This window comes from Ostrea edulis, chromosome 9 (genome assembly GCF_947568905.1).
Source record: "Ostrea edulis chromosome 9, xbOstEdul1.1, whole genome shotgun sequence".
In the NCBI taxonomy this organism is placed as follows: domain Eukaryota; kingdom Metazoa; phylum Mollusca; class Bivalvia; order Ostreida; family Ostreidae; genus Ostrea; species Ostrea edulis.
This window is the reverse complement of record NC_079172.1, coordinates 18,907,960-18,933,077: the sequence shown is the minus strand read 5'-3', so window position 1 is coordinate 18,933,077 and position 25,118 is coordinate 18,907,960. Positions and strand designations below refer to the sequence as shown.

Here is a 25,118-nt window from a genome sequence, read left to right as displayed (position 1 = left end):
CTTATACCGTGACTGTATGAGATGCTATAGTACTTAGAACTTATACCGTGACCGTGTGAGATGTTATAGAACTTATACCGTGACCGTGTGAGATGTTATAGAACTTATACCGTGACCATGTGAGATGCTATATAACTTATACTGTGACTGTGTGAGATGCTATAGAACTTATACCGTGACCGTGTGAGATGTTATAGAACTTATACCGTGACCGTGTAAGATGTTATAGAACTTATAACGTGACTGTGTGAGATGCTATAGAACTTATACCGTGACCATGTGAGATGTATAGAACTTATACCGTGACCGTTTGAGATGTTATAGTACTTAAAACTTATACCGTGACCGTGTGAGATGCTATAGAACTTATACCGTGACCATGCGAGATGCTATAGTACTTATACCGTGACCGTGCGAGATGTTATAGAACTTGTACCGTGACTGTATGAGATGCTATAGTACTTAAAACTTATACCGTGACCGTGTGAGATGTTATAGAACTTATACCGTGACCGTGTGAGATGTTATAGAACTAATACCGTGACTGTGTGAGATGCTATAGAACTTATACCGTGACCATGTGAGATGTATAGAACTTATACCGTGACCGTTTGAGATGTTATAGTACTTAAAACTTATACCGTGACTGTGTGAGATGCTATAGAACTTATACCGTGACTGTATGAGATGCTATAGTACTTATACCGTGACCGTGTGAGATGTTATAGTACTTATACCGTGACTGTGTGAGATGCTATAGAACTTATACCGTGACTGTATGAGATGCTATAGAACTTATACCGTGACCGTTTGAGATGTTATAGAACTTATACCGTGACCGTGTGAGATGCTATAGAACTTATACCGTGACCGTTTGAGATGCTATAGAATTTATACCGTGACCGTTTGAGATGTTATAGAACTTATACCGTGACCGTGTGAGATGTTATAGTACTTAAAACTTATACCGTGACCGTGTGAGATGTTATAGAACTTATACCGTGACCGTGCGAGATGTTATAGAACTTATACCGTGACTGTATGAGATGCTATAGTACTTAGAACTTATACCGTGTCCGTGTAAGATGTTGTAGAACTTATAACGTGACTGTGTGAGATGCTATAGAACTTATACCGTGACCGTGTGAGATGTTATAGTAATTAGAACTTATACCATGACCGTGTGAGATGTTATAGTAATTAGAACTTATACCATGACCGTGTGAGATGTTATAGAACTTAGAACTTATACCGTAACCGTGTGAGATGTTATAGAACTTATACCGTGACTGTGTGAGATGTTATAGAACTTAGAACTTATACCGTGACCGTGTGAGACGTTATAGAACTTATACCGTGACTGTGTGAGATGTTATAGAACTTAGAACTTATACCGTGTCCGTGTAAGATGTTATAAAACTTATAACGTGACCGTGTGAGATGTTATAGAACTTATACCGTGACTGTGTGAGATGTTATAGAACTTATACCGTGACTGTGTGAGATGTTATAGAACTTAGAACTTATACCGTGACCGTGTGGGATGTTATAGAACTTATACCGTGACCGTTTGAGATGCTATAGTACTTAGAACTTATACCGTGACCGTGTGAGATGTTATAGAACTTATACCGTGACCGTGCGAGATGCTATAGTACTTATACCGTGACTGTGTGAGATGTTATAGAACTTAGAACTTATACCGTGACCATGTGAGATGTTATAGAACTTATACCGTGTCCGTGTGAGATGTTATAGAACTTATAACGTGACTGTGTGAGATGTTATAGAACTTATACCGTGACCATGTGAGATGTTATAGAACTTATACCGTGTCCGTGTGAGATGTTATAGAACTTATACCGTGACTGTGTGAGATGTTATAGAACTTATACCGTGACTGTGTGAGATGTTATAGAACTTATACCGTGACCGTGTGAGATGTTATAGAACTTATACCGTGACTGTGTGAGATGTTATAGTACTTAGAACTTATACCATGACCGTTTGAGATGCTATAGTACTTAGAACTTATACCGTGACCGTGTGAGATGTTATAGAACTTATACCGTGACCGTGTGAGATGTTATAGAACTTATACCGTGACCATGTGAGATGCTATATAACTTATACCGTGACTGTGTGAGATGTTATAGTACTTAGAACTTATACCATGACCGTGTGAGATGTTATAGAACTTATACCGTGACTGTATGAGATGCTATAGTACTTAGAACTTATACCGTGACCGTGTGAGATGTTATAGAACTTATACCGTGACCGTGTGAGATGTTATAGAACTTATACCGTGACCATGTGAGATGCTATATAACTTATACTGTGACTGTGTGAGATGCTATAGAACTTATACCGTGACCGTGTGAGATGTTATAGAACTTATACCGTGACCGTGTAAGATGTTATAGAACTTATAACGTGACTGTGTGAGATGCTATAGAACTTATACCGTGACCATGTGAGATGTATAGAACTTATACCGTGACCGTTTGAGATGTTATAGTACTTAAAACTTATACCGTGACCGTGTGAGATGCTATAGAACTTATACCGTGACCGTGCGAGATGCTATAGTACTTATACCGTGACCGTGCGAGATGTTATAGAACTTGTACCGTGACTGTATGAGATGCTATAGTACTTAAAACTTATACCGTGACCGTGTGAGATGTTATAGAACTTATACCGTGACCGTGTGAGATGTTATAGAACTAATACCGTGACTGTGTGAGATGCTATAGAACTTATACCGTGACCATGTGAGATGTATAGAACTTATACCGTGACCGTTTGAGATGTTATAGTACTTAAAACTTATACCGTGACTGTGTGAGATGCTATAGAACTTATACCGTGACTGTATGAGATGCTATAGTACTTATACCGTGACCGTGCGAGATGTTATAGAACTTATACCGTGACCGTGCGAGATGTTATAGAACTTATACCGTGACTGTATGAGATGCTATAGTACTTATACCGTGACCGTGTGAGATGCTATAGTACTTATACCGTGACCGTGTGAGATGTTATAGTACTTATACCGTGACTGTGTGAGATGCTATAGAACTTATACCGTGACTGTATGAGATGCTATAGAACTTATACCGTGACCGTTTGAGATGTTATAGAACTTATACCGTGACCGTGTGAGATGCTATAGAACTTATACCGTGACCGTTTGAGATGCTATAGAATTTATACCGTGACCGTTTGAGATGTTATAGAACTTATACCGTGACCGTGTGAGATGTTATAGTACTTAAAACTTATACCGTGACCGTGTGAGATGTTATAGAACTTATACCGTGACCGTGCGAGATGTTATAGAACTTATACCGTGACTGTATGAGATGCTATAGTACTTAGAACTTATACCGTGTCCGTGTAAGATGTTGTAGAACTTATAACGTGACTGTGTGAGATGCTATAGAACTTATACCGTGACCGTGTGAGATGTTATAGTAATTAGAACTTATACCATGACCGTGTGAGATGTTATAGTAATTAGAACTTATACCATGACCGTGTGAGATGTTATAGAACTTAGAACTTATACCGTAACCGTGTGAGATGTTATAGAACTTATACCGTGACTGTGTGAGATGTTATAGAACTTAGAACTTATACCGTGACCGTGTGAGACGTTATAGAACTTATACCGTGACTGTGTGAGATGTTATAGAACTTAGAACTTATACCGTGTCCGTGTAAGATGTTATAAAACTTATAACGTGACCGTGTGAGATGTTATAGAACTTATACCGTGACTGTGTGAGATGTTATAGAACTTATACCGTGACTGTGTGAGATGTTATAGAACTTAGAACTTATACCGTGACCGTGTGGGATGTTATAGAACTTATACCGTGACCGTTTGAGATGCTATAGTACTTAGAACTTATACCGTGACCGTGTGAGATGTTATAGAACTTATACCGTGACCGTGCGAGATGCTATAGTACTTATACCGTGACTGTGTGAGATGTTATAGAACTTAGAACTTATACCGTGACGGTGTGAGATGTTTTAGAACTTATACCGTGACTGTGTGAGATGTTATAGTACTTAGAACTTATACCGTGTCCGTGTAAGATGTTATAAAACTTATAACGTGACCGTGTGAGATGTTATAGAACTTATACCGTGACCATGTGAGATGTTATAGAACTTATACCGTGTCCGTGTGAGATGTTATAGAACTTATAACGTGACCGTGTGAGATGTTATAGAACTTATACCGTGACCGTGTGAGATGTTATAGAACTTATAACTTATACCGTGACTGTGTGAGATGTTATAGAACTTATACCGTGACCGTGTGAGATGTTATAGAACTTAGAACTTATACCGTGACTGTGTGAGATGTTATATAACTTAGAACTTATACCGTGACCGTTTGAGATGTTATAGAACTTATACCGTGACCGTGTGAGATGTTATAGAACTTATAACTTATACCGTGACTGTGTGAGATGCTATAGAACTTATACCGTGACCGTGTGAGATGTTATAGAACTTATACCGTGACTGTGTGAGATGTTATAGAACTTATACCGTGACTGTGTGAGATGTTATAGTACTTAGAACTTATACCGTGACTGTGTGAGATGTTATAGAACTTATACCGTGACTGTGTGAGATGTTATAGAACTTAGAACTTAGAAAACTGAATAAAGACTGACCACAAAGAACAGAACTCTTGGAGGGAAAATCTCCAAGACCAATCCAATGACATAAGACAAACTAAAACACCAATGAAATTAAAAGACACAAGGGACATTTGGCCAAAATATAATTATATACCCCAGGCCATTACACTGGGAAAGTGACCAAATTTATATGCTTGACTGCATGTTTAAATTACATTACCTTGCCTAAGCATTTTATTCAATGAACCGATTCTTCATACATATACCCATCATATTATACAATATACATGTATAATATGAGTCTGTCACATATGTTTTACTGTTAAAACTTGTATTCAATCTTATATCAGATAAACCGCTACACGATCTTCACTACGTATGTTTTACTGTTAAAACTTGTATTCAATCTTATATCAGATAAACATCTACACGATCTTCACTACGTATGTTTTACTGTTAAAACTTGTATTCAATCTTATATCAGATAAACATCTACACGATCTTCACTACGTATGTTTTACTGTTAAAACTTGTATTCAATCTTATATCAGATAAACCGCTACACGATCTTCACTACGTATGTTTTACTGTTAAAACTTGTATTCAATCTTATATCAGATAAACCGCTACACGATCTTCACTACGTATGTTTTACTGTTAAAACTTGTATTCAATCTTATATCAGATAAACATCTACACGATCTTCACTACGTATGACATGTGTTACTTCAAAAGATGCGGAAGTGTTAGGACACGAGGAACCACAAAGCTTTTTGAACACAACTTTCGCTTTCCATGACGAGGAGCCACAAAGCTTTTTGAACATAACTTTCGCTTTCGATGACCAGTTATAAGTCAATGGAACGCTTCTGTTTTATTATCCGGAATTCATTATGATTTTAATCATAAGTATCAAATAATGTCCAGAAACCTTAAAACCATTCTAAATGAAATAAAAAATACACCATGTTCCATCGGGCCTTAAAACGTTCTTGGATAATTTTGACGAAACCAGCAGGGTTGGATTTTTTTTTCCACCTAACAACCGATGACTTCTCAAATGATTCCTTTGGTTCTTTCGAAAAGTCATCGGTCGGTGGATTGAAAATATCCGATGGTATGTTTAAAGTCTCCTGACTCAGATTAATTATTAATATAACAGTAGATGTTATAATGCAATCATACGAAATATTTACTTTAGATAAATACTGAGGTGAATTACCTGTCGTTTGTAGTATCCACACTGGTAAAATACACACAGTCAAAACTACCCATAGTCTCATGCTTCTACAATCAGAATGTCATAGTGACGTAAATGGTACTCAGAAGGTAGTTCTGAGGTAGACGTAAAATATGAAATATACTAATATTAAAAAAGAATGAGTGAATCATACAAACAGTTTATGAGAATAAAACAAATTATCTTTTTAAAGTATTTTATGATATACATTGTGTAAATCGAGAGGGAAATATCACTTTAATTCTTTATGCATACAACTAATTCTTTATGAAGAGTGGTGGGTGGGCGTGGCGGGATATGAAGGCGATTTGTCCACACACCCTCTCCTCATAGTCTGGTATATGTACAGTCCATACCCTCTCCTCATAGTCTGGTATATGTACAGTGCATACCCTCTCCTCATAGTCTGGTATATGTACAGTGCATAAGATTTACAAATGACAGACAGGGCGTAAATGTTACGTACTGTATAGTCGTGGCAAATTCAGGGTAGCGGAACTTTTCCAGTGGGTTCCTAACTTTATCAGCAAAGTTGCGATGAACAAAAGAGCTTACCTTATGATTATGAATTGGAGAGATCTCTATTAAAATTATAAAGTATTAAAAGGTCAAAACTTATATCTACTCTGGACTTTGACTATAGTAGCAAGATAACCGTAATACATATATAGTGGAGAGGATCCAACAGAGTGACGGGTGTGTGGTCGAAGGTCTTCAGGAATGAACACGTATAGGTAAGTGATAAATATCGAGACCTGACCGTAGTTAACTGATTATTTCGATAAGTCTAGATGGATATCTTCGCTTATTATGCAAGTACAGGTTTTAAAAGATATGAACTTATTTTTATCAGCTCCCTCTCATAAGAAAGAAGATAGAGAAGGGGGGAGGGAGTTGTATCAGTTAGTATACATCGTATTAAGTGTATTGGTAGTTTATTCGAACCTAACACAGTACTGTAAGTGGTCGAGTTGTTAATTATCGGTTTGCACAAGATGCCCTACTGTCTGTCTTTCATCAGTCGGGGTAAAATTTGCATATTTTCGACTTCTCCAGAACCTCTTATACGGGTGCAAATAGCATTTTAAATATGTGTCAGCCGAGTAAACTAAGCTTATAGGGGTGTTGCTACAACGAAAATGAAACGGAAGACGGAACGGAAAACATTGTATGCAATAATATTATGAGGAGGTCAGCATTTTGCAAAGTAAAAGGTTTATCATGAAGGAAGCAGAAATTACAGAGAGAGTGGAAAGTCATCCACAGAATCCGCCGTTTCTTATACTTCATACTAATGCATATGTGTTTGAAAATCATTAACTTGCCATGAAAATTATTAATAAAGAAAAAAGAAATAATCATACTGAAAAAGACTTGAATTTTAAAACTTTATATCCAATGAAAATAAACCGAAAGAACCGCGATTGCTGAGCATTAGGAGAAGGAACGATCAGTATGATTTAATACGGTCGTGGAACGAGCGGGGGTCTAACCCTCGGCTCGATCACGTTTGATATAAAGATACACACATTAGCCACGTAATTGTATGTGGAGAAAAATTTAAATCTAAACTGTCATCATTACATCGTATGACACTGCAATCTAATTAAAATTAGATGTTAGATCCGCTGACATACATTGCGTAGATCTAACCACTAATTAATAGCATCTATTCTAATTAGATGGTATGACACTGTAATCAGTAATTGATATTTATTCATCATTAAGAAACCTTTGTTAGAAAGCTGTTTCTTATTTTCTCACGATAGGAATGTCAAACAAGAGATGTTTGTAAAACACATATGCCCCCCATGGTACAAAATTAAAAAGGGTTATACACACACACACATCATTTAATTGAGAGTAGTATCATCAATTCAAAATATTGAGCAGACAATATCTTCCTATGTCAAGAGTGGATTGACCATGTGACCTAAAAACCAATAGGGGTCATCAACTCCTGAAGATGTACCAGTGTACCAAGTTTGATGTTTGTCAAGCAGAGGGTTCTCAAGATATTGAACGGACAGTATATTCCTATGTCCAATTTGACCCTTGACTTTTGACCATGTGACCTTAAAATAATTAGAAGTCATCTTCTCCTGAAGATGTACCAGTGTACCAAGTTTGATGTCTGTCAAGCAAAGGGTTCTCAAGATATTGAGCGGACAGTATATTCCTATGTACAGTTTAACCCTTGAACTTTGACCACTCGACCTCAAAATCAATAGGTGTCATCTTCTCCTAAATATGTATCAGTGTACCAAGTTTAATGTCTGTCAAGCAAAGGGTTCTCAAGATATGGAGCAGACAGTATATTCCAATGTCCAGTTTGACCCTCGACCTTTAAACATGTGACCTCAAAATAAATAAGGGTTATTTTCTCCTGAAGATGTACCAGTGTACCAAGTTTGATGTCTGTCACTCTGACATTCTGTCAGATAGAAGAAGAAACAATTGAACATTTGTTTTGGGAATGTGATAGTGTTCAGCATTTCTTTTTAAGAGAATTTGAAGTTTGTTTTGAACATAAGACCAATCTTCAAATATCAATAACAAAAAATAAATTTATTTTTGGATTTTTGGATGAAAAGAAAACTACAAAATAATCTTGTTCTTTGGCTGAAATATATCTATACTACGAGGTGTAAAGGGAAGACACTGAATGTAAATGTTGCGATATCGCTAATGAATACATTTTATGAAACTCAAAGACATATTGCATATAAAAATGGTGAAAAAGATTCGTTTGACACCTGCTGGAACCGCTGGAATCAATTATTTCATTGAGTGTTTGTTTGTTGTTGTTGTTTATTTTTTTTTTGTTTAAAAATTATTTTTTTTATAAATTTCAATATATATGTACCTTTTTAAAATATATTAAATAATGACTGAATTCATCTCTCTCTCTCTCTCTCTCAGAAAATAATATATACATATACCTTTGATAGTTTCTTATAAACATTTTGTACAAGTTTCTTTGCAGAATGTATGTATATATATATACTGTATGTATGTTTAAAAAAAAAAAAAAAAATAAAAAAAAAAAAGTTTGAAGTCCGTCAAGTGAAGGGTTCTCAAGATATTGAACGGACATTATATTCCTGTCTAGTGTGACCCTTGACCTTTGACCACAAAATCAATAGTGGTCGTCTTCTCCTGAAGACGTATCAGTGTACCAAGTATGATGTCTGTCAAGAAAAGGGTTCTCAAGATACTGAGCAAACAGTATATTCCCATGTCAAGTTTGACCCTTGACCATGTGACCTCAAAATCATTAGGGGTCATCTTCTCTTGAAGATGTACCAGTGTATCAAGTTTGATGTCTGTCAAGCAAAGGGTTCTCGAGATATTGAACGGACAGTATATTCCTATGTCCAGTTTGACCCTTGACCTTTGACCTCAAAATCAATAGGGGTCATCTTCTTCTGAAGATGTACTGGCGTACCAAGTTTGATGTCTGTCAAGCAAAGGGTTCTCTAGACATTGAATGGTCAGTATATTCCTATGCCCAGTTTGACCCTTGACCTCAAAATCAATAGGGGTCATCTACTCCTTAGGATGTACCAGTGTGCCAAGTGTGATGTCTTTCAAGCAAAGGGTTCTCAAGATATTGAGCGGACATTATATTCCTATGTCCAGAGTAGATTGGCCCTTGACCTTTTGACCTGAAAAGCAATAGGGATCCTCTTCTACTCATAACTAACCCACATATGAAATATCATTATCATCAAGTGAATGGTTCTCAAGATATTGAGCGGACAACACGTGGTCTACAGACCGACCGACAGTTGCAAAACAATATGCCCCCTCTTTTTCAAAGGGGGGCATAAAAATAATGTTATTGTGAATCCACTAAATGTATATTTGATAGTTGCAAATGGTATTTTTGGTAGGGCGACACTCAGATTTTTGAGAGAGTGGGAAAGTGAATTACATTGTAACAAACAATATGACAAAACGTGGATTGTTTAGTCCCTATGAATGTCCGGCTTTGCTTTCTGCGCCTCCTGACACTGTTCTAGATCAGTATCAACCTATCAGTCAGTTTCCTCTCATCATGGTGATCAAATGTATCAAGTTATAATATCCTGAATCTTACGGTTTGGTCTGTATCCTGCCTACAAAGTTTTCCTACTAAGTGATACTGCAACCTTGACCTCTGATCTTGAAAAACAATAGGCATCTTCCCTTCATCATGGTGATCAAATGTACCATGTTATAAAATCCTGGAGCTTACGGTTCAGTCTGTATCCTGCCCACAAGGTCCAGACAGACAGACGAACGATGCCATACCACAATATGTCCCGTCTTTGACGGGCGTAAAAAAACAACCACCACAGAACCACATCCCATTCTTTTGAAGATTTATTACAAATCACACATTCACACTCAATCTTTAAAAGAGTGAAAATAGACAGACTTAAAGCATATGTTCTTGAAAATATCTCAAATCTTGGAACATTCATCAATGCAGTGGAATGACGATGAGCTGTATGTTTATTTAAATACAAATTCTAAACGTGAAGAAATTTAAAGACGTGTGTTCTTAATGTATAGAAAAAAAATTAATACAACAATGTCTGTGCCTTAAAAGTAACAATTTTAACAACACTATCAGTCAAACACAGCTGCTATGATTACTTTCTGCTTCTCTCTCTCTCTCTCTCTCTCTCTCTCTCTCTCTCTCTCTCTTTTTTGGGGGGTTTCTTACTTTACCTCAAATGTGAAATATCATAAAACCATGATCATACATATATTATCTAAAACAATGAAAGAGGTAGTAAAGCTCATTTTGGTGAATTTTTTTCTCAACCCCAATCATCTTATTCCTTACTAATATCATAAAAAAGATAAATAAATGATATTTAAAATGTTTGAAATGAATGCATGTCTGTCTAAATTTACATTAGGAGCCAGCTAACTTATAGACATGTAGCAGATTGAATTTTTGTCAAGGAAGCAAAAATTCTGGGGATGTAATTTGAAGATAATTATTTTAAATTTGGAAATATATGTTTGAGTTAATTGAACTCATTTTAATTCTTTAGAATATTTTAAACAAAACGAACTTTACTATCCCTTGAACAGTCCCATGATCATCCTAATATGTGCAAAAATCTCTCCAAACTGAATTTAAGCACATGCAATTCTGCATCAGGCAGCTGTTCATTAAACCACTTCACACAAATAACACACAAATGGGAATAAAAACTCGCTCTCAAGATTTACATACCCTTTTTTCTTTCAATATGAATTATGCACACACCTGTTCACCCTCTTTCACCTTAATACATGTATCATAATAAATATAGTCGCAAAACAAAAGGAAAACTTTCACCTCGAAAAAAGATAATGAATTGAAATAAATTCTCTGTTCATTTCTTCCATTGCATAAAAATACATCTATCCCTTTTGCACATTCTGACTGATTCTATATTCCACTACCTGTAGCTAGTTTATTTTCTTAATATTTTCATTTGAAACCAATCAGAAATGAAGAGAAAATTAATTTTTCACTTATATATTCTTTTAAAAATTTTATCTAACAGGTCGCTGATAGTTAAACTCTTCTTATTCCTTCCTGAACATCTTCATAAAGTTTCCTCCTGAATATCGCTGCTTTCAAGGATTTTCTTCTTTTATACTATACCCAAACTTTAGACTAGAACCATTATACAAGTTTCTTGGCCTCGAAAAAGCTCTTGAGATGCCTCATTTGCCAAAATCCTGTGATGAGCAGAATGATTGTCTGGGCTATTGACCACCATAACACCCTCTGGTTTGTGCTTTCAGAAGTCTGTCGGAAACGCTCTTCTCGATACTGAAATTGCCCAAAACAAATTTAATCAAGACCTTTTGGCCTAATCTATTCAATCAATATCACAAATCCATGTAGCAAACATGGAATGTTATTTTGAACTTATCAATGTAACATATAGAGAAAAACATGATCAAAATTTAGACATGCAAACATTTATGGAGCTGCATGCTTTTGCATACTTTTATTGTATATTTCACCATTTCTCTCTCTCTCTCTCTCTCTCAATAAAATCTTATAAATATCTCTAATGCAAAAGTTGAATATATGAATACTGCTATACAAATCTTATTCCTCGACAGATTACTGTAAATGTATTATATTTAGCATCTATGATATTTGGCAGATGTCAACTTTCAACAAGTTAGTATAAATTTGATTTTAGTGCTTTCTAAAGGTGCTATAGGAAAATATATACAGTGGAGCCTCGTTAATACGGACACTTTGGTTCCCAGCAAAATCGTCCGGATAAATAAAGCGTCCAGATATTAATTGAATCGCATATTTTCTATCTTTACATAGGTAACCAATTATTGCCTACTTTATTGATGCATAGTGAATTAAACACATTCTATAATTGGATTTGACCATTTGCATTAGTAAATGAATTATGATAATGTTAACATTTACATTTATTTCAAAGCACTAAAATTTAATGTACGTGTTCAGTGTATTTGCCTGTGCTTACATTGTGCATATATATGAGCCCTACAAATAAATATACAAAACTGTGTACCGTATGCACTAAAATAAATAATGAAGCACTTTATGTAACTATAAGTAAATAAATCATTAGTAACTAACATAATCATTTACACTTCAAACATTTCATCACACTTTTACTTCTATTAAAAAGAGGACGGTAATTTCCATCTGTCACGATTCACAGGTTCGGCGGTCTGTTAAAACATTCTTCATCGTCCAAAGTTGATTAAGAATTTCGTGACAACATTCTTTAACCAAAATTCAATCTGCCAGACTTTATATTTCTTATTCTATAATTATCCAAGATAATATCGAGAGAACAAAATCATCTAAGCTCGTAAAATCAAGACCTACTACTGCTTTGATCTAGCCACGCGCACCTATTATTTTCATGCGATAATAGCGGAACAAAACTCGGGTGAAACTTAACATTTAATTGTCATTTTCCTTAAAATGGTAATTTTCTCACTTCTACCCAGAGTTTAAAAATTCAAAAGCGATAAAGCTCTACAGCATCATAACAGGAATCATTCGTATACAGGTACATTCTACATGCGTGACATTCTAAACGTTAAAAACTTACTACGTATACATGTGCATGAACATACATGTATATTTCACGCCAATCAACAGTATAAAATCCATAATCTAGAAGTATAATCTACACTCTTTAGATTTGCATAAGTCGATAATCAATTTACGAATCAGTACAACTGATATGTGTAGCAGTTTAAAAAATTATCATTACGGCATGATGTTTAATCTATTAATATTATTAGGCTATTCATCAAGACTATAAAATAATATGCTACAGATTTATTTACAAAATTCAACACAACACACAATAAAAATCTTATGTGCGAAAATTGGCAATACAATGTCTCGATCGGCACGTGCTATCTAATTGACATATCATCATACACCATCTAATTATAGGGAGGTGTTGACAGGGTACAGGTAATCGCTTCAATTAGATAGTTTGGCTTGTTTTCTTTATAATTTACGCCTTGCTAAAATTGTCCGACACAGACCTTCCCTAAACAAAATTACCGTCCGGATTAACGGTACAATTTTCAATGCATTATAACGTTTTGTAGTAATAAGTGACCGTCCGGATCCGGAACGCGAATTTCCGGATTAATGATGCAAAATAATGTATAAAAATTCCGTTCCCTAGAAAAACCGTCCGGAAGGTGAAGCGTCCGGATTAATGGCGTCCGGATTACCGAGGCTCCACTGTACATGTCTACGTAAGACATTAAGCGATGTACTTGATTTTGCAGTAGATGCTTTCTGTGAAAGGCATTAAATAGAATACAATAATGCGTTTACAGGAATTCAAATATTACATGTACTTTTTTTTTAAAACTTATTCAAAATTAAACACCATTTATAATTGAATTCTGTTTTGCATATTTAAAAGTTAAACATCAAATGATTTCCACAAAAGTTTAATTTTTAAACAATTACTCCTTTCAGTTCTTTGATACTTTTGTGATTTGGTGACGTGAATATATCTAAATCATTCCCTCTTTTAAAATTCTATGATTTGAATCATCGAACTAGCTATTTTGATGAGCTATTTTGATGGTTTTGATCTTTTGTAATTTACAGATAAATACAGGTGTCACTTGATAAATCGAAGTTTAAGGGACCTTGATAAAACTTGGAGATGTCATGAGTTTGAGTGATCAAAATTGAATTAAATCTAAAAATCAAAAGTCGGACTGTTATGGTTCACATATTACAATAACTGGAAGTGTGTATCTATAGCACCCTGGGATAAGAATATTCATTGGCATGCCTCTAAATTATTTTCACAAACCTACTGCCTCAATGTCCAGCTAAGTCAAATTGAACTTTTCAAAAGAACACGGTGTCATACAGCTATCCTGTTGTCGCTAAACGTGTACAATTACAACTGACCAATAAAATAATTATCTCCCCAAAAAGATGTATGTAAATACTGTAAAACGAGAAAATTTGGTGCGCTATCAAATTTTCTGTGTTCATTGCAGTGACCTTTTGCAACAAAATTAGAAGTGCACCAATGATAATTTCTTGGTGATATAGATTATCCGACTCACTCTCTGATAATTTGTTGATATAGATTATCCGACTCACTCTCTGATAATTTGTTGATAAAGATTATCCGACTCACTCATTGATAATTTGGTGATATAGACGATCTGACTCACTCATTGATAATTTGGTGATATAGATTATCCGACTCACTCATTGATAATTTGATGATAATAGATTATCCGACTTACTCTCTGATAATTTGTTGATATAGATTATCTGACTCACTCATTGATAATTTGGTGATATAGATTATCCGACTCACTCATTGATAATTAGGTGATTAGATTATCTGACTCACTCATTGATAATTTGGTGATATAGATTATCCGACTCATTCATTGATAACTTGGTGATATAGATTATTCGACTCATTCATTGATAATTTGGTGATATAGATTATCCGACTCATTCATTGATAATTTGGTGATTTAGATTATATGCCTTACTCTTTGATAATTTGGTGATATAAATTATATGCCTTACTCTCTGATAATTTGGTGATATAGATTATCCGACTCATTCATTGATAATTTGGTGATTTAGATTATATGCCTTACTCTTTGATAATTTGGTGATATAGATTATATGCCTTACTCTCTGATAATTTGGTGATATAGATTATCCGACTCATTCATTGATAATTTGGTGATTTAGATTATATGCCTTACTCTTTGATAATTTGGTGATATAGATTATATGCCTTACTCTCTGATAATTTGGTGATATAGATTATATGCCTTACTCTCTGATAATTTGGTGATATAGGTTATATTCCTTACTCTCTGATAATTTGGTGATATAGATTATATGCCTTACTTTCTGATAATTTGGTGATATAGATTATCTGACTCACTCTTTGATAATTTTGTTCTTTAGTGATCTGCTCCACCTGATCCAGAAGCTGTCGGATCCTCAGCTGCAGTTCGGATAACTTGTCTTTGGCCTGGATCTGTGAGTAGTCCACAGCATGCTCGCCTACCTGGATATCCAAATGGACCCTCTGGAATGAAATGATGTCAAATATGTTAAATGTACGCCTAAAAAGTGACCTGTAGTCCATATTTTTTTGGATTACACTCTCCCAAGCTGAAATGATGACAAACACTCTTTATGTTGGTGGAGCCAAAGTTCGAAAATACATGTAATCATATTAGCCTACGGTATCCAAAAAGACCTCAATGGCTGAAATGCAGGTTTTTATTTCATTTCAAGACAATTTGCAAAACATTTGCTATGGTGATGTTGCTTAGAAATCAACCCTTGTCTAGCAAAGAAGTAGCTCTTAGGAGATAATATTTCTGCTTGTTATTAAACCTGACTTTAAATAAATATTATCTTATCATTACCAAATATATTTTATACAAAGAAGTGTACTGTGAGTGTTGTTGCTAAGCAACCAAAATATCTATATTTTGTCAACAAATTTCATTATTTGATTGAAATGTTTTTAAAGTATTTCAAAAGACAAATCAGATCACACATTTTGAATTTCCTAATTTTGACTGAGTCTAATCTAGTGAGAGTGGTCGCAATATACATATACCGTGTAAGTAGAATTTTAGCAAGGTTTTAATTTTGTCATTATTAGCGATAGTGTTGAGGTCGCTAAAATTAAACATTGCAAATATCTATTCCATATCGGAGGTAAAAATTATCTTTCTTGGAATTATAAAGTCACTAAATAAAGTCTTGCTAAATATATACATTTGTGTCCCTCTAAAAATACCACTTCTACAGTATTTCAGAGAGAAAATCTGCACTTACATGACCTTTGACACAGTAAACCTCTTTGATGTCATGGAATACCATGACAAACTTTATAAAAAATTGTTCCCTGTCAAATTCCAAACAAAATTATATATCATATGTCTACCCCCAAATCAGGGCACATATAGATTTAAATTAAATTGAAAAATATTGTCATTCAGTCTTTAAAAGCCAATAAAAAGTGCTGGTAGAGAAAGGGTTAAGCATCACAAAATATCCATACTTTGACAGACCACCAAGTGATTTATTACAAATTTTCTCAACTTCTCAAGTATGGTTGAATTCTTTGCCTTTTTTCTGTACTATGTGACCCTTACCAACTGTCCGCTGGAGAACCAGGCTGTAGAGTTAGAGTGGAGACAGATTATATGTTCCCCTGCATTATGTGAAGTAAAGGTGAAGCGTCCATCTGCTGCATAAGTCTGCAAAATGTACAAAGTTCATTCAGATTTCACTCAAAAATTCCTAAAACATTAAGTTCACAATTCAACAACAAAAATTATTCTATATTTCATAATAGTCTAATTTTATGACATGTGCTATGTTGAAAAAAAAAACCAAAAAACAAGAGGCCCATGGGCCACAATGCTCACCAGAGTCAACCTGGATCTGCTATTCTTCAGAAGATTTTTAAGAGATCTTTTTTTACTTTCTTTGTTCCCATAAAAAAAAAGTCCACCATATTAAGACCCCACATATGCCAAACAGGGTTTATGACTAATATGACTACATAAATATGACTTAACCCAACTTAATTCCACACAATATAGGCATGTCCTATACTAGCATTCCCTTCTATACATGTATCATGTAAAATTAAATCCCAATTCCATCATCACCTTAATCCCACCATCCACTTTAAAAAAAAAAAGATCTCCCTATACACAGGACCCCTAAATTGAACTTGAACTTGATATTAATATGACTAGTTATGACCATGCTGTTGTTGAGAAGAGATTTTCCTTTATCTTCCTATGTAAAACTTTGATCCTCTAATGTGGCTCCATTCTACTGTAGGAGATTTTTTTTTTAAATGTTGATGTATGAAAAGTGGAAATATACACATTTTGTTTGCTTACTGAATTTTATTAAACTGTATTATTAAGTGGAAATTAATACAGTTTTTCCACTTTGAACCATGAATATTGATAATTCACATGAGGATGGAGCTATCTTAATTGTTAAATACATACCTATATTTTATGGGGAAAAAATGTGTACTTCTTGATAAAACCATTTTTATTAAACAAGTGTTTTACTTTGTAGGGATTACCTCCCTTTAAACAGACTTGGCTCTTTTTAATACTTTGTTATTTCATTACGTTTTAATAACCTGATTTGAAGCTGTAATTGACATTTCTCTAAAGATGCATCACAGCACAGACAAATTTAGCGCTTGAATTCAAATATATTACTAAAGAGTTATCTTTAATAGTAAATTTGAACCCTAGCGATATAATTGCCTGTGAACCAAATGACAATGTTGATTCTAGGAATCAAATCTACATGAGCCCAAATAGTGTCATGATAGATATGGTCACAGTGACCTTGATGTAGGCTGCACCACACATTCTACCCAATATTCATTAAATGACCAATTTTGATTCTAAGTCAAATAATTGTCCAATTATAAGCCAGACAGACTTCACCATGTCATCTTAAATAACAGTCAGAGTGACCCAACTTCATAGTGTGGCATTCCTTCTACCCAAGATGCATCAGCTGCCAACGTTTGATAATTCTAAGCCTCATAGAATTCAAGTTGTGAAGTGGACACGAAAAAGCTAACAGACGGACAGACGGAATTGACTGCCATACCATAATATGGGTATACAAAAAAAAAAAAAAAAATCAAAAAATACATAGACACTCCATGTTAAGATAAGACTATCATCACCAAGCTACAGAATAAAAAGACATGCATGTAAAAATAAAAGTTCATCAATATGACCAATAAGCACTATCATGCAAATTAGTGGCAACTGTTGACCTAATTAGTATATTATTTTTTTCTCCCAATGGAAAACCTCCCCATAAATTGGTAGTCTGAAAATAAAGGATATAAATGAAAATGAAAAACTGCAGAAATAAAAATAATTCTTTGTAGAAACATGGCACCAGTTCCCAATTATCTAAAGATGAGAAACAGCAACAATGGAATACTGGCTGAGTTGCAGCTGCATTTCAATGAACAGCAATACATTCTTTTACAATTGATGATGGAGTTACTAGTTATCCCTCAAAGCATATTGAAGTTTGGTTTCCATCTAACAATAGTTTCAACTGAATGCAAGGCATGTGACTTGTCACCATGAACCCAACAGAATCTGTTATGCCACCTGACCAACCCACTGTCATTCAAAAAAACATGAAAGTAAAGCTTGGCTTTGCTGTAGCTCAGCTATTAAAGGGATTGGTTCACGATTTTTGATAAAAATATTTTTCATTTTTTATGTTAAACATTAAAAATATAACTCATTTGATGTTGACAGCCAAAATGTTGACCATCTGAATGCAAGAATAAAAGCAATATTTTAGCCTTGAATCTGTGTTATGTAAACAAAGACTCGAGTCTTTTTATGTATACAAACAAACAAGTGAAATATTGATTTTGTAAAATAAAACGTCTTAATTTTGCGTAGTCACAAATTTTAACTTTTAGAGGACACACTTTACCCCAAAAATGCTTGAAATGTGAAAGATATAATAAACTTTGAACGATATCCATTTCTGTTGAAAATTTCGTAAACAATAACATACTGCAATCTTTGTTTACAAAACAAATAATAAACTCTCTAAAATGAGTTTCTGTGATAATGTATAACCTTAATTTTTATGTGAAATGTTTTAAACACATTAGACAGTAGATTTTGATCATTAAAAGTGAAAAAGAAAATTTGGGGGGAAATCGTGAATCAGTCCCTTTAAAACCAGCAGACTGTTTTAGGTGTGTTTTTCTATATCTTTGTTGTAGCTCAGCTATTAAAACCAGCAGACTGTTTAGGTGTGTTTTTTCTATATCTTTCAGTAAAAGCAGACATGGGCCTGATACATATATGATCTGACTTTATGGTTCTCTATGTGTGTAGACATTTTGGAATGTATATAACATAATAAAAAGAATCGTTGCACATTGCAATGGTAAATAATATATTTACACTCATACACACTGAGAATTAAATAACATAATTCATACTTTGCTCAGAGTAATTGGTGCTGTGTTAAAGGGGTCAATCTTTAAATCGGTGAATAAATGACTAACATCAACTAACACTATAAGATGAAGAAATACGTGTGAAATATAAGTCTGTGCCAGTAAGATAGGGTCATGTGTAAAGAAAATTGAAATTAGTTGTAAAACTCAATATATGTGTAAGATCAAGTGTTGAATGTTTATTGGTCAGTCACACTTCAACAAAAGCCCAGTTCACCTCCATTTCTGATTGGATAGGATAGGCCAGAGAAATCAAAACAGCTTCCTCCAAGGGGAGTAACTCACCCGGGACAAGACAATTTCTCCCTCTGGGTCTTTAACCTCTACCAACATCCCCACCCCCGGGGCTGAGGGCAGGTAGTCCTTTTTTGTATAATCATAGGCCTGAACTTTGTAAGTGCCTGGAAAAAATGGTCCATTAAATGAGCATGATATAAAAACCACAAAATACTCCATGCACCCAATCCGGCCAAATCAGCATAACTGCTACTTATCATCTCAAACTGCCAGTTCTGAAAAAAGATGGAGAAAGCAAAGAGCATCAGTGAATAATGACACCTGTTGATCACAATGCTGTTAAATCTCTTAGTCCCATATCTATTTTCAAGCATGATCCTTAAGGTGTCATCATATGTCAACAGTTTAGAGCATATTAGCATGCCAGGATTTGAATTTTGAAATCAAAACCAAAAAAATCTTTATAACAATAGTAAGAACTGTAAAGATCATTATCATTATTAAAATGCTTTTTTGTGTAAAACTACATTTGTCTATCAGTTTTGTTTTGATTTCATAATCAGAAAAATACCGTCATGCCTATGCATTGAAAAGAACACTGTACAATGAGGACTCTCCCTGGTTTTACCTTACCCGAGACATAATAAGTTTATCTTCTGGATCTGAGACCTCCACGTGCATACCAAGACCATAGACGGTAGGGACATAGTCATTGACATTTCTGTCAAACATTTCTACTTTGTAATGGCCTGTAATATATGGCAAAACAATGAAAATCACAAATCACTATATCATACATCAAAACAGCATTTCATTCTATGTCAAAAAATAGACCCTGTGATACGGTTATTATAGCTCCCATATACAGGGATATGTAAAGTTATGTTAACAAACCTAGCAATAGCTCCTACAAAGTATAATAGAAATGTAATAGTTCTGTTATAGGGATAGTACAGTTCTGTTATAGGGATAGTACAGTTCTGTTATAGGGATAGTACAGTTCTGTTATAGGGATAGTACAGTTCTGTTATAGAGATAGTACAGTTCTGTTATAGGGATAGTACAGTTCTGTTATAGAGATAGTACAGTTCTGTTATAGGGATAGTACAGTTCTGTTATAGGGATAGTACAGTTCTGTTATAGGGATAGTACAGTTCTGTTATAAGGATAGTACAGTTCTGTTATAAGGATAGTACAGTTCTGTTATAGGGATAGTAAAGTTCTGTTATAGGGATAGTACAGTTCTGTAATAGGGATAGTACAGTTCTGTTATAGGGATAGTAAAGTTCTGTTATAGGGATAGTACAGTTCTGTTATAGGGATAGTACAGTTCTGTTATAAGGATAGTACAGTTCTGTTATAGGGATAGTAAAGTTCTGTTATAGGGATAATAAAGATTAATTTCTTCATTTTTTAAAAGAATTAATATAAGTCCAAATGACTCATTTCCTGTAAACTAGGGGTGAAACAATACAGTACCTTCTCAATTCGATTCGATTTTCAATACTTTAGTCTCGATTCAATGATTTTCGATTCGATACTATAGCATGTACCAAATTCTTTATAATGCTTAGATTTTTTTATGTTTATGGTATTAAAGCAACACTTTTATCCCTTGTCCTACAGCCGAACTGTCACCATACCCTGGATTTATACATTGGGGGTGCATTTTTCAACTCGACTGTGTCCATTTTGGTACAGCAAAGTTTACTCGTACGTTGATTGGGCAATTTTCAATTCCATTGGCCAATCGGAAACCATGTTATCAAAAGCAATGTATGCTATGATTCTAGAACCGTATTGAACTGAAACAGACCCGGAATAAATCGAACATCGAATCTAGACCTCTACATCACGATTTGGCCGCATCGCGATGCATCGTTTCACCCCTACTGTAAACAATAATAGTTTTATGCATTTATTTCCAAGTTTAAAACAATTATAATCTTCAAATTACGGTCCAAGAATTTTTGCTTCCTGCACAAAAATTCAATCTGTTATAAAAGTTGGTTCCCAGTGTAAATTTTGACGAATATACAATAATTTCAAAGTTGATAAATATGCTTAATTCATCTTTTTTATAATATTAGAAAGGATTGAGATGATTTGGGGTGAAAGAGAGAAAAAAATCACCAAAATGAGCTATACTATCTCTTTAACGAACTTTGCAATAGTTCCCAAAACATAACAGTAAATGTCACAGGGCAATGTCAAGTTCTAACCCTCATGTCAAATATCCAAACTTTGACAATGAATGAATGCAACAAACCAGTCATCACAAAAAACTTGATGGTCCATAGAAATGCTATGTTTTTACATGTAATTCAGGTAAGAATACAGTAACTTTGTATTTACCTGTAAGCCAAGTAAGGTATTTGTAGATTGTAATGCCATATTGTAAAAAAACAAAAACAAAAAATAACTTGTGAAATTCTAACATTTGTTTGCGGAAAATCAGAATAATCAATTGTCTACAAAAAAAAAGTCTTTCATGTTGTTGTATGATACTACTTCCTAAGGTGCAATTTTACATGTCTGTAAAAACAGTCTTAGTCTTGTTTGCGAGTGAAAATAAAAATGCATGTGTAAAGTGTTCTTTTTCTGGTATCAGCAAAGAAGATGGGTAACAGGCATATCTGACTGAGTTATTTTGCATCAATTAATGCTGAAATAAAAGTTATGTGTGTTTCCGGTTTCTCGACCCTATCTACATTTTTGTTGCAGACCCTAAGTATTTCATTGACAGTAAATATATTTCAAATTTATTTGGGTTGACCAGTTTCGACCTTAGACGGTCGTCATCAGACCATTCCAAGGTCGAAATCGGTCAACCAAATAAATTTGAAATCGCATTCTCATGATGTGTTGGTGATCTGTTTTTTATCTTCAAGTTTTTACTTTGGATGCAGACCGTATTGAATACCACGTGGTATCCACTTGTGAGAATCCTCCGAAATTTTAAGATCAGGTGTTGCTCTCCAGTTTTTTTAACTTTGTATATATAAAATAAAAATCCGCAAATTTTCAAACTGGTATTTTTTCTTTTCACATACGAGTTTCTCTGATTTACATTTCGACTACTATGGATCTTCATAATGTTTGAAAAATATTTGTAATGTATATAGACCTGTATTTAAAACATATCAAAAACTAAGATTTCGAATGAAATGTTTTAATAAAATGTTTTACTGATAGTGTATGTTATGAATTATAGTATTTACCATAATGGTCACTTAAAACATTTAAAATAAATAAATAACACAGACTATAATGACCAAATAATTTTCAATCGACCAGTATTAACCAGTATTGACCACCGGCCCGGTCAATACTCATATTGACCACTTTTTTGCCAACTCTGGTTTAGAGTCATCAGTTGATCGGATATCAAACGGGCATCAACGCATTCCACATTAACAGAATAAACATAGATTTATCTGTTACTAGTTATCTAAAAGATAAATTATTGGGGCACCTAATCTCGACTGAATATTTGGACTGACGCTTTCACCGCATCTCCGAGCAGTCCTTCATAATTCATGTCTGGACATTTACTTTCAGCTTCGGCCGGTTCTAGCAATTAATGTGCACTTAGGTGACACTGCTGTTCGCTTCAAATAGTTAAACTAACTCTATCACTATTAGTTTTGCATTGCTTACCGTCTAGGTATGAAAATCCCAAAATAGAAATTGTCAATAAATTTTCCATTCAAATGATAACTTCCATGGCACAATATATTAGAGGGCAAAGTCCTCTCACATAGGTAACACATATATACATGTTTAAAAGGAAAATATAGAAAACTAATGAAAAATTATAAACCATACCTATGGAACTTGAAAATTTTGGTCCCAATGGCGTCGATTTGAATATTAGCACGTGGACATGTATTTCTTCATTTTGAATCTCGTCTACCCTAGTTCACGTCGTTCTGAGAGGTTACATAACATCCGTAAAAGCATGTAAATCTTATTTTCTTAATCATGTATATTCAATCCAGAATTAACGCGATTTGCGCCATGTCTCCTATGTTTTGTGTATTTGCTAAACACCGACGCTAAAAATGATGCCACAATGCACTGTTTACATCAGTTGCACAGAGTTTCCCGCGTTCAATGAATAGGCGGATAAAAAATGTCTAAAATTAGAATACTTTGATTGATCTCCGTCCTCACACGTTAATTGGTAATAGATGTATTTCGGGATATTATTTGTCCTTTTATGGATCTAGATTCTAATGCCAACATTGTTTGCTTCGCCCTCAAACACGGTCACGCCGTAAGATATATTATTTCATGAAATTGAATAGTTCCTATAATCTGTTTTATCTAGTTACTGATACATTGCATCTCCGCGAAACTACTTGTATATTTCTAGTGTAAAAAACAAACTATAGGAACTCTTCAATTTTGGAAGATAAAGTATTGAGCCATAGAACTTAGAAGTCATCATTCGTTCAGAAAATTGAATGATAATTCATTTTATGGAATTTACATACCTAGACGATAAGTAATGCAGCAGTCAACTAACTTATTTGAAGCAAATAGCAGTGCCATCTAAATGCACATTAATTGCTGGAACCGACAGAAACTGAAAGTAGATTTCAAGACATGAATTATGAAGGATTGCTCCAAAATTCTGTGAAGGCGTCAGTCCAAATATTCAGCGGAGCCGAATTTCAGCCGAGATTACGGAGCAACCGGTGTGTTGGTATTTTGTTCAGGGCAAAACTTACCGACAACCATTGTTTCGTCCGGAATTTCTTCAATGAAACATTTCTTTTCAGTTTCACCGATATGAAAATATAGCCCTGATACGACTGAAATAACCGAGAAAAGGGCAAATGCCAACATGTTGTTGGTACACATCTTGGAACAAAATATAAAAGGAAGTTACACGTTGGCATGCGCATTGTTCGCCACGTAGCAAAGAATTATTAGAATACCGAACCCGATGGCAAGCCCCAGATAGGCTTGAGAATTTTACATGATTTATAAAAATAAAGTGAAACCTTTTTGTGATAATTGTTTGTGATCTCTTAACTAAGCAAGAATCACAAAAGTTTTATCTGAGAATTCTTTTACGAACGTACCGAACCAGAGTGTTTACCTACCAAAAAGTGGTTGGCCTAGCTATATTTTAGTATCAAATATAAGTAACAAGATTGTCGAATATAAATCAAGATTTACCGCAAATAAATCAAGATTTTCGCATATAAATATCAAGATTATCGAATAAAAATAAAAAATTATCCGTGATTTGTTCCAAGAAGGAACTGTCTTCCACACAGATAATGGTGGTAACTTGTTTTATGAAGTGTGCGACAGCCAATCGTTTCTCTGCTTCTGACAGTTGAGTGTGTCAGTATGTGATGATGT

General features: G+C 34.4%; 2 protein-coding genes across 5 annotated transcripts in view; both read right to left on the bottom strand.

Annotated features, from left to right (window-relative positions):
• Positions 1-6,625, bottom strand: part of LOC125659804 (macrophage mannose receptor 1-like) — a 46,542-nt gene extending 39,917 nt beyond the window's left edge. The window contains exons 1-2 of one of the 2 annotated variants that reach the window (XM_056148758.1): positions 6,377-6,625; positions 5,893-5,957 (exon numbers count right to left, since the gene is read on the bottom strand). In XM_056148758.1, coding sequence (XP_056004733.1) covers positions 5,893-5,953 — 61 coding nt within the window. In that variant the 5' untranslated portion in view covers positions 5,954-5,957; positions 6,377-6,625. The remainder of the gene's footprint in view (positions 1-5,892; positions 5,958-6,376) is intronic. The other variant, XM_056148759.1, reaches the window with a different exon arrangement.
• A 3,638-nt stretch (positions 6,626-10,263) lies between these two features.
• LOC125658345 (transmembrane emp24 domain-containing protein 4-like) lies at positions 10,264-24,683 on the bottom strand. 3 transcript variants are annotated; one of them, XM_048889584.2, is made up of 6 exons: positions 24,476-24,656; positions 20,373-20,488; positions 19,788-19,865; positions 16,606-16,710; positions 15,375-15,521; positions 10,264-11,734 (listed from the first exon to the last, which is right to left on the bottom strand). In XM_048889584.2, the coding sequence occupies exons 1-6, from the start codon at positions 24,606-24,608 to the stop codon at positions 11,585-11,587; spliced, it is 729 nt and encodes a 242-aa protein (XP_048745541.2). In that variant the 5' UTR covers positions 24,609-24,656; the 3' UTR covers positions 10,264-11,584. The 3 variants fall into 3 exon arrangements, with proteins under 3 accessions (XP_048745541.2, XP_048745539.2, XP_048745540.2); XM_048889582.2 differs by lacking the exon at positions 19,788-19,865 and having other exon boundaries at positions 24,476-24,683; XM_048889583.2 differs by lacking the exon at positions 20,373-20,488 and having other exon boundaries at positions 19,788-19,903; positions 24,476-24,671.
• Between the last annotated feature and the right edge of the window lie 435 nt (positions 24,684-25,118).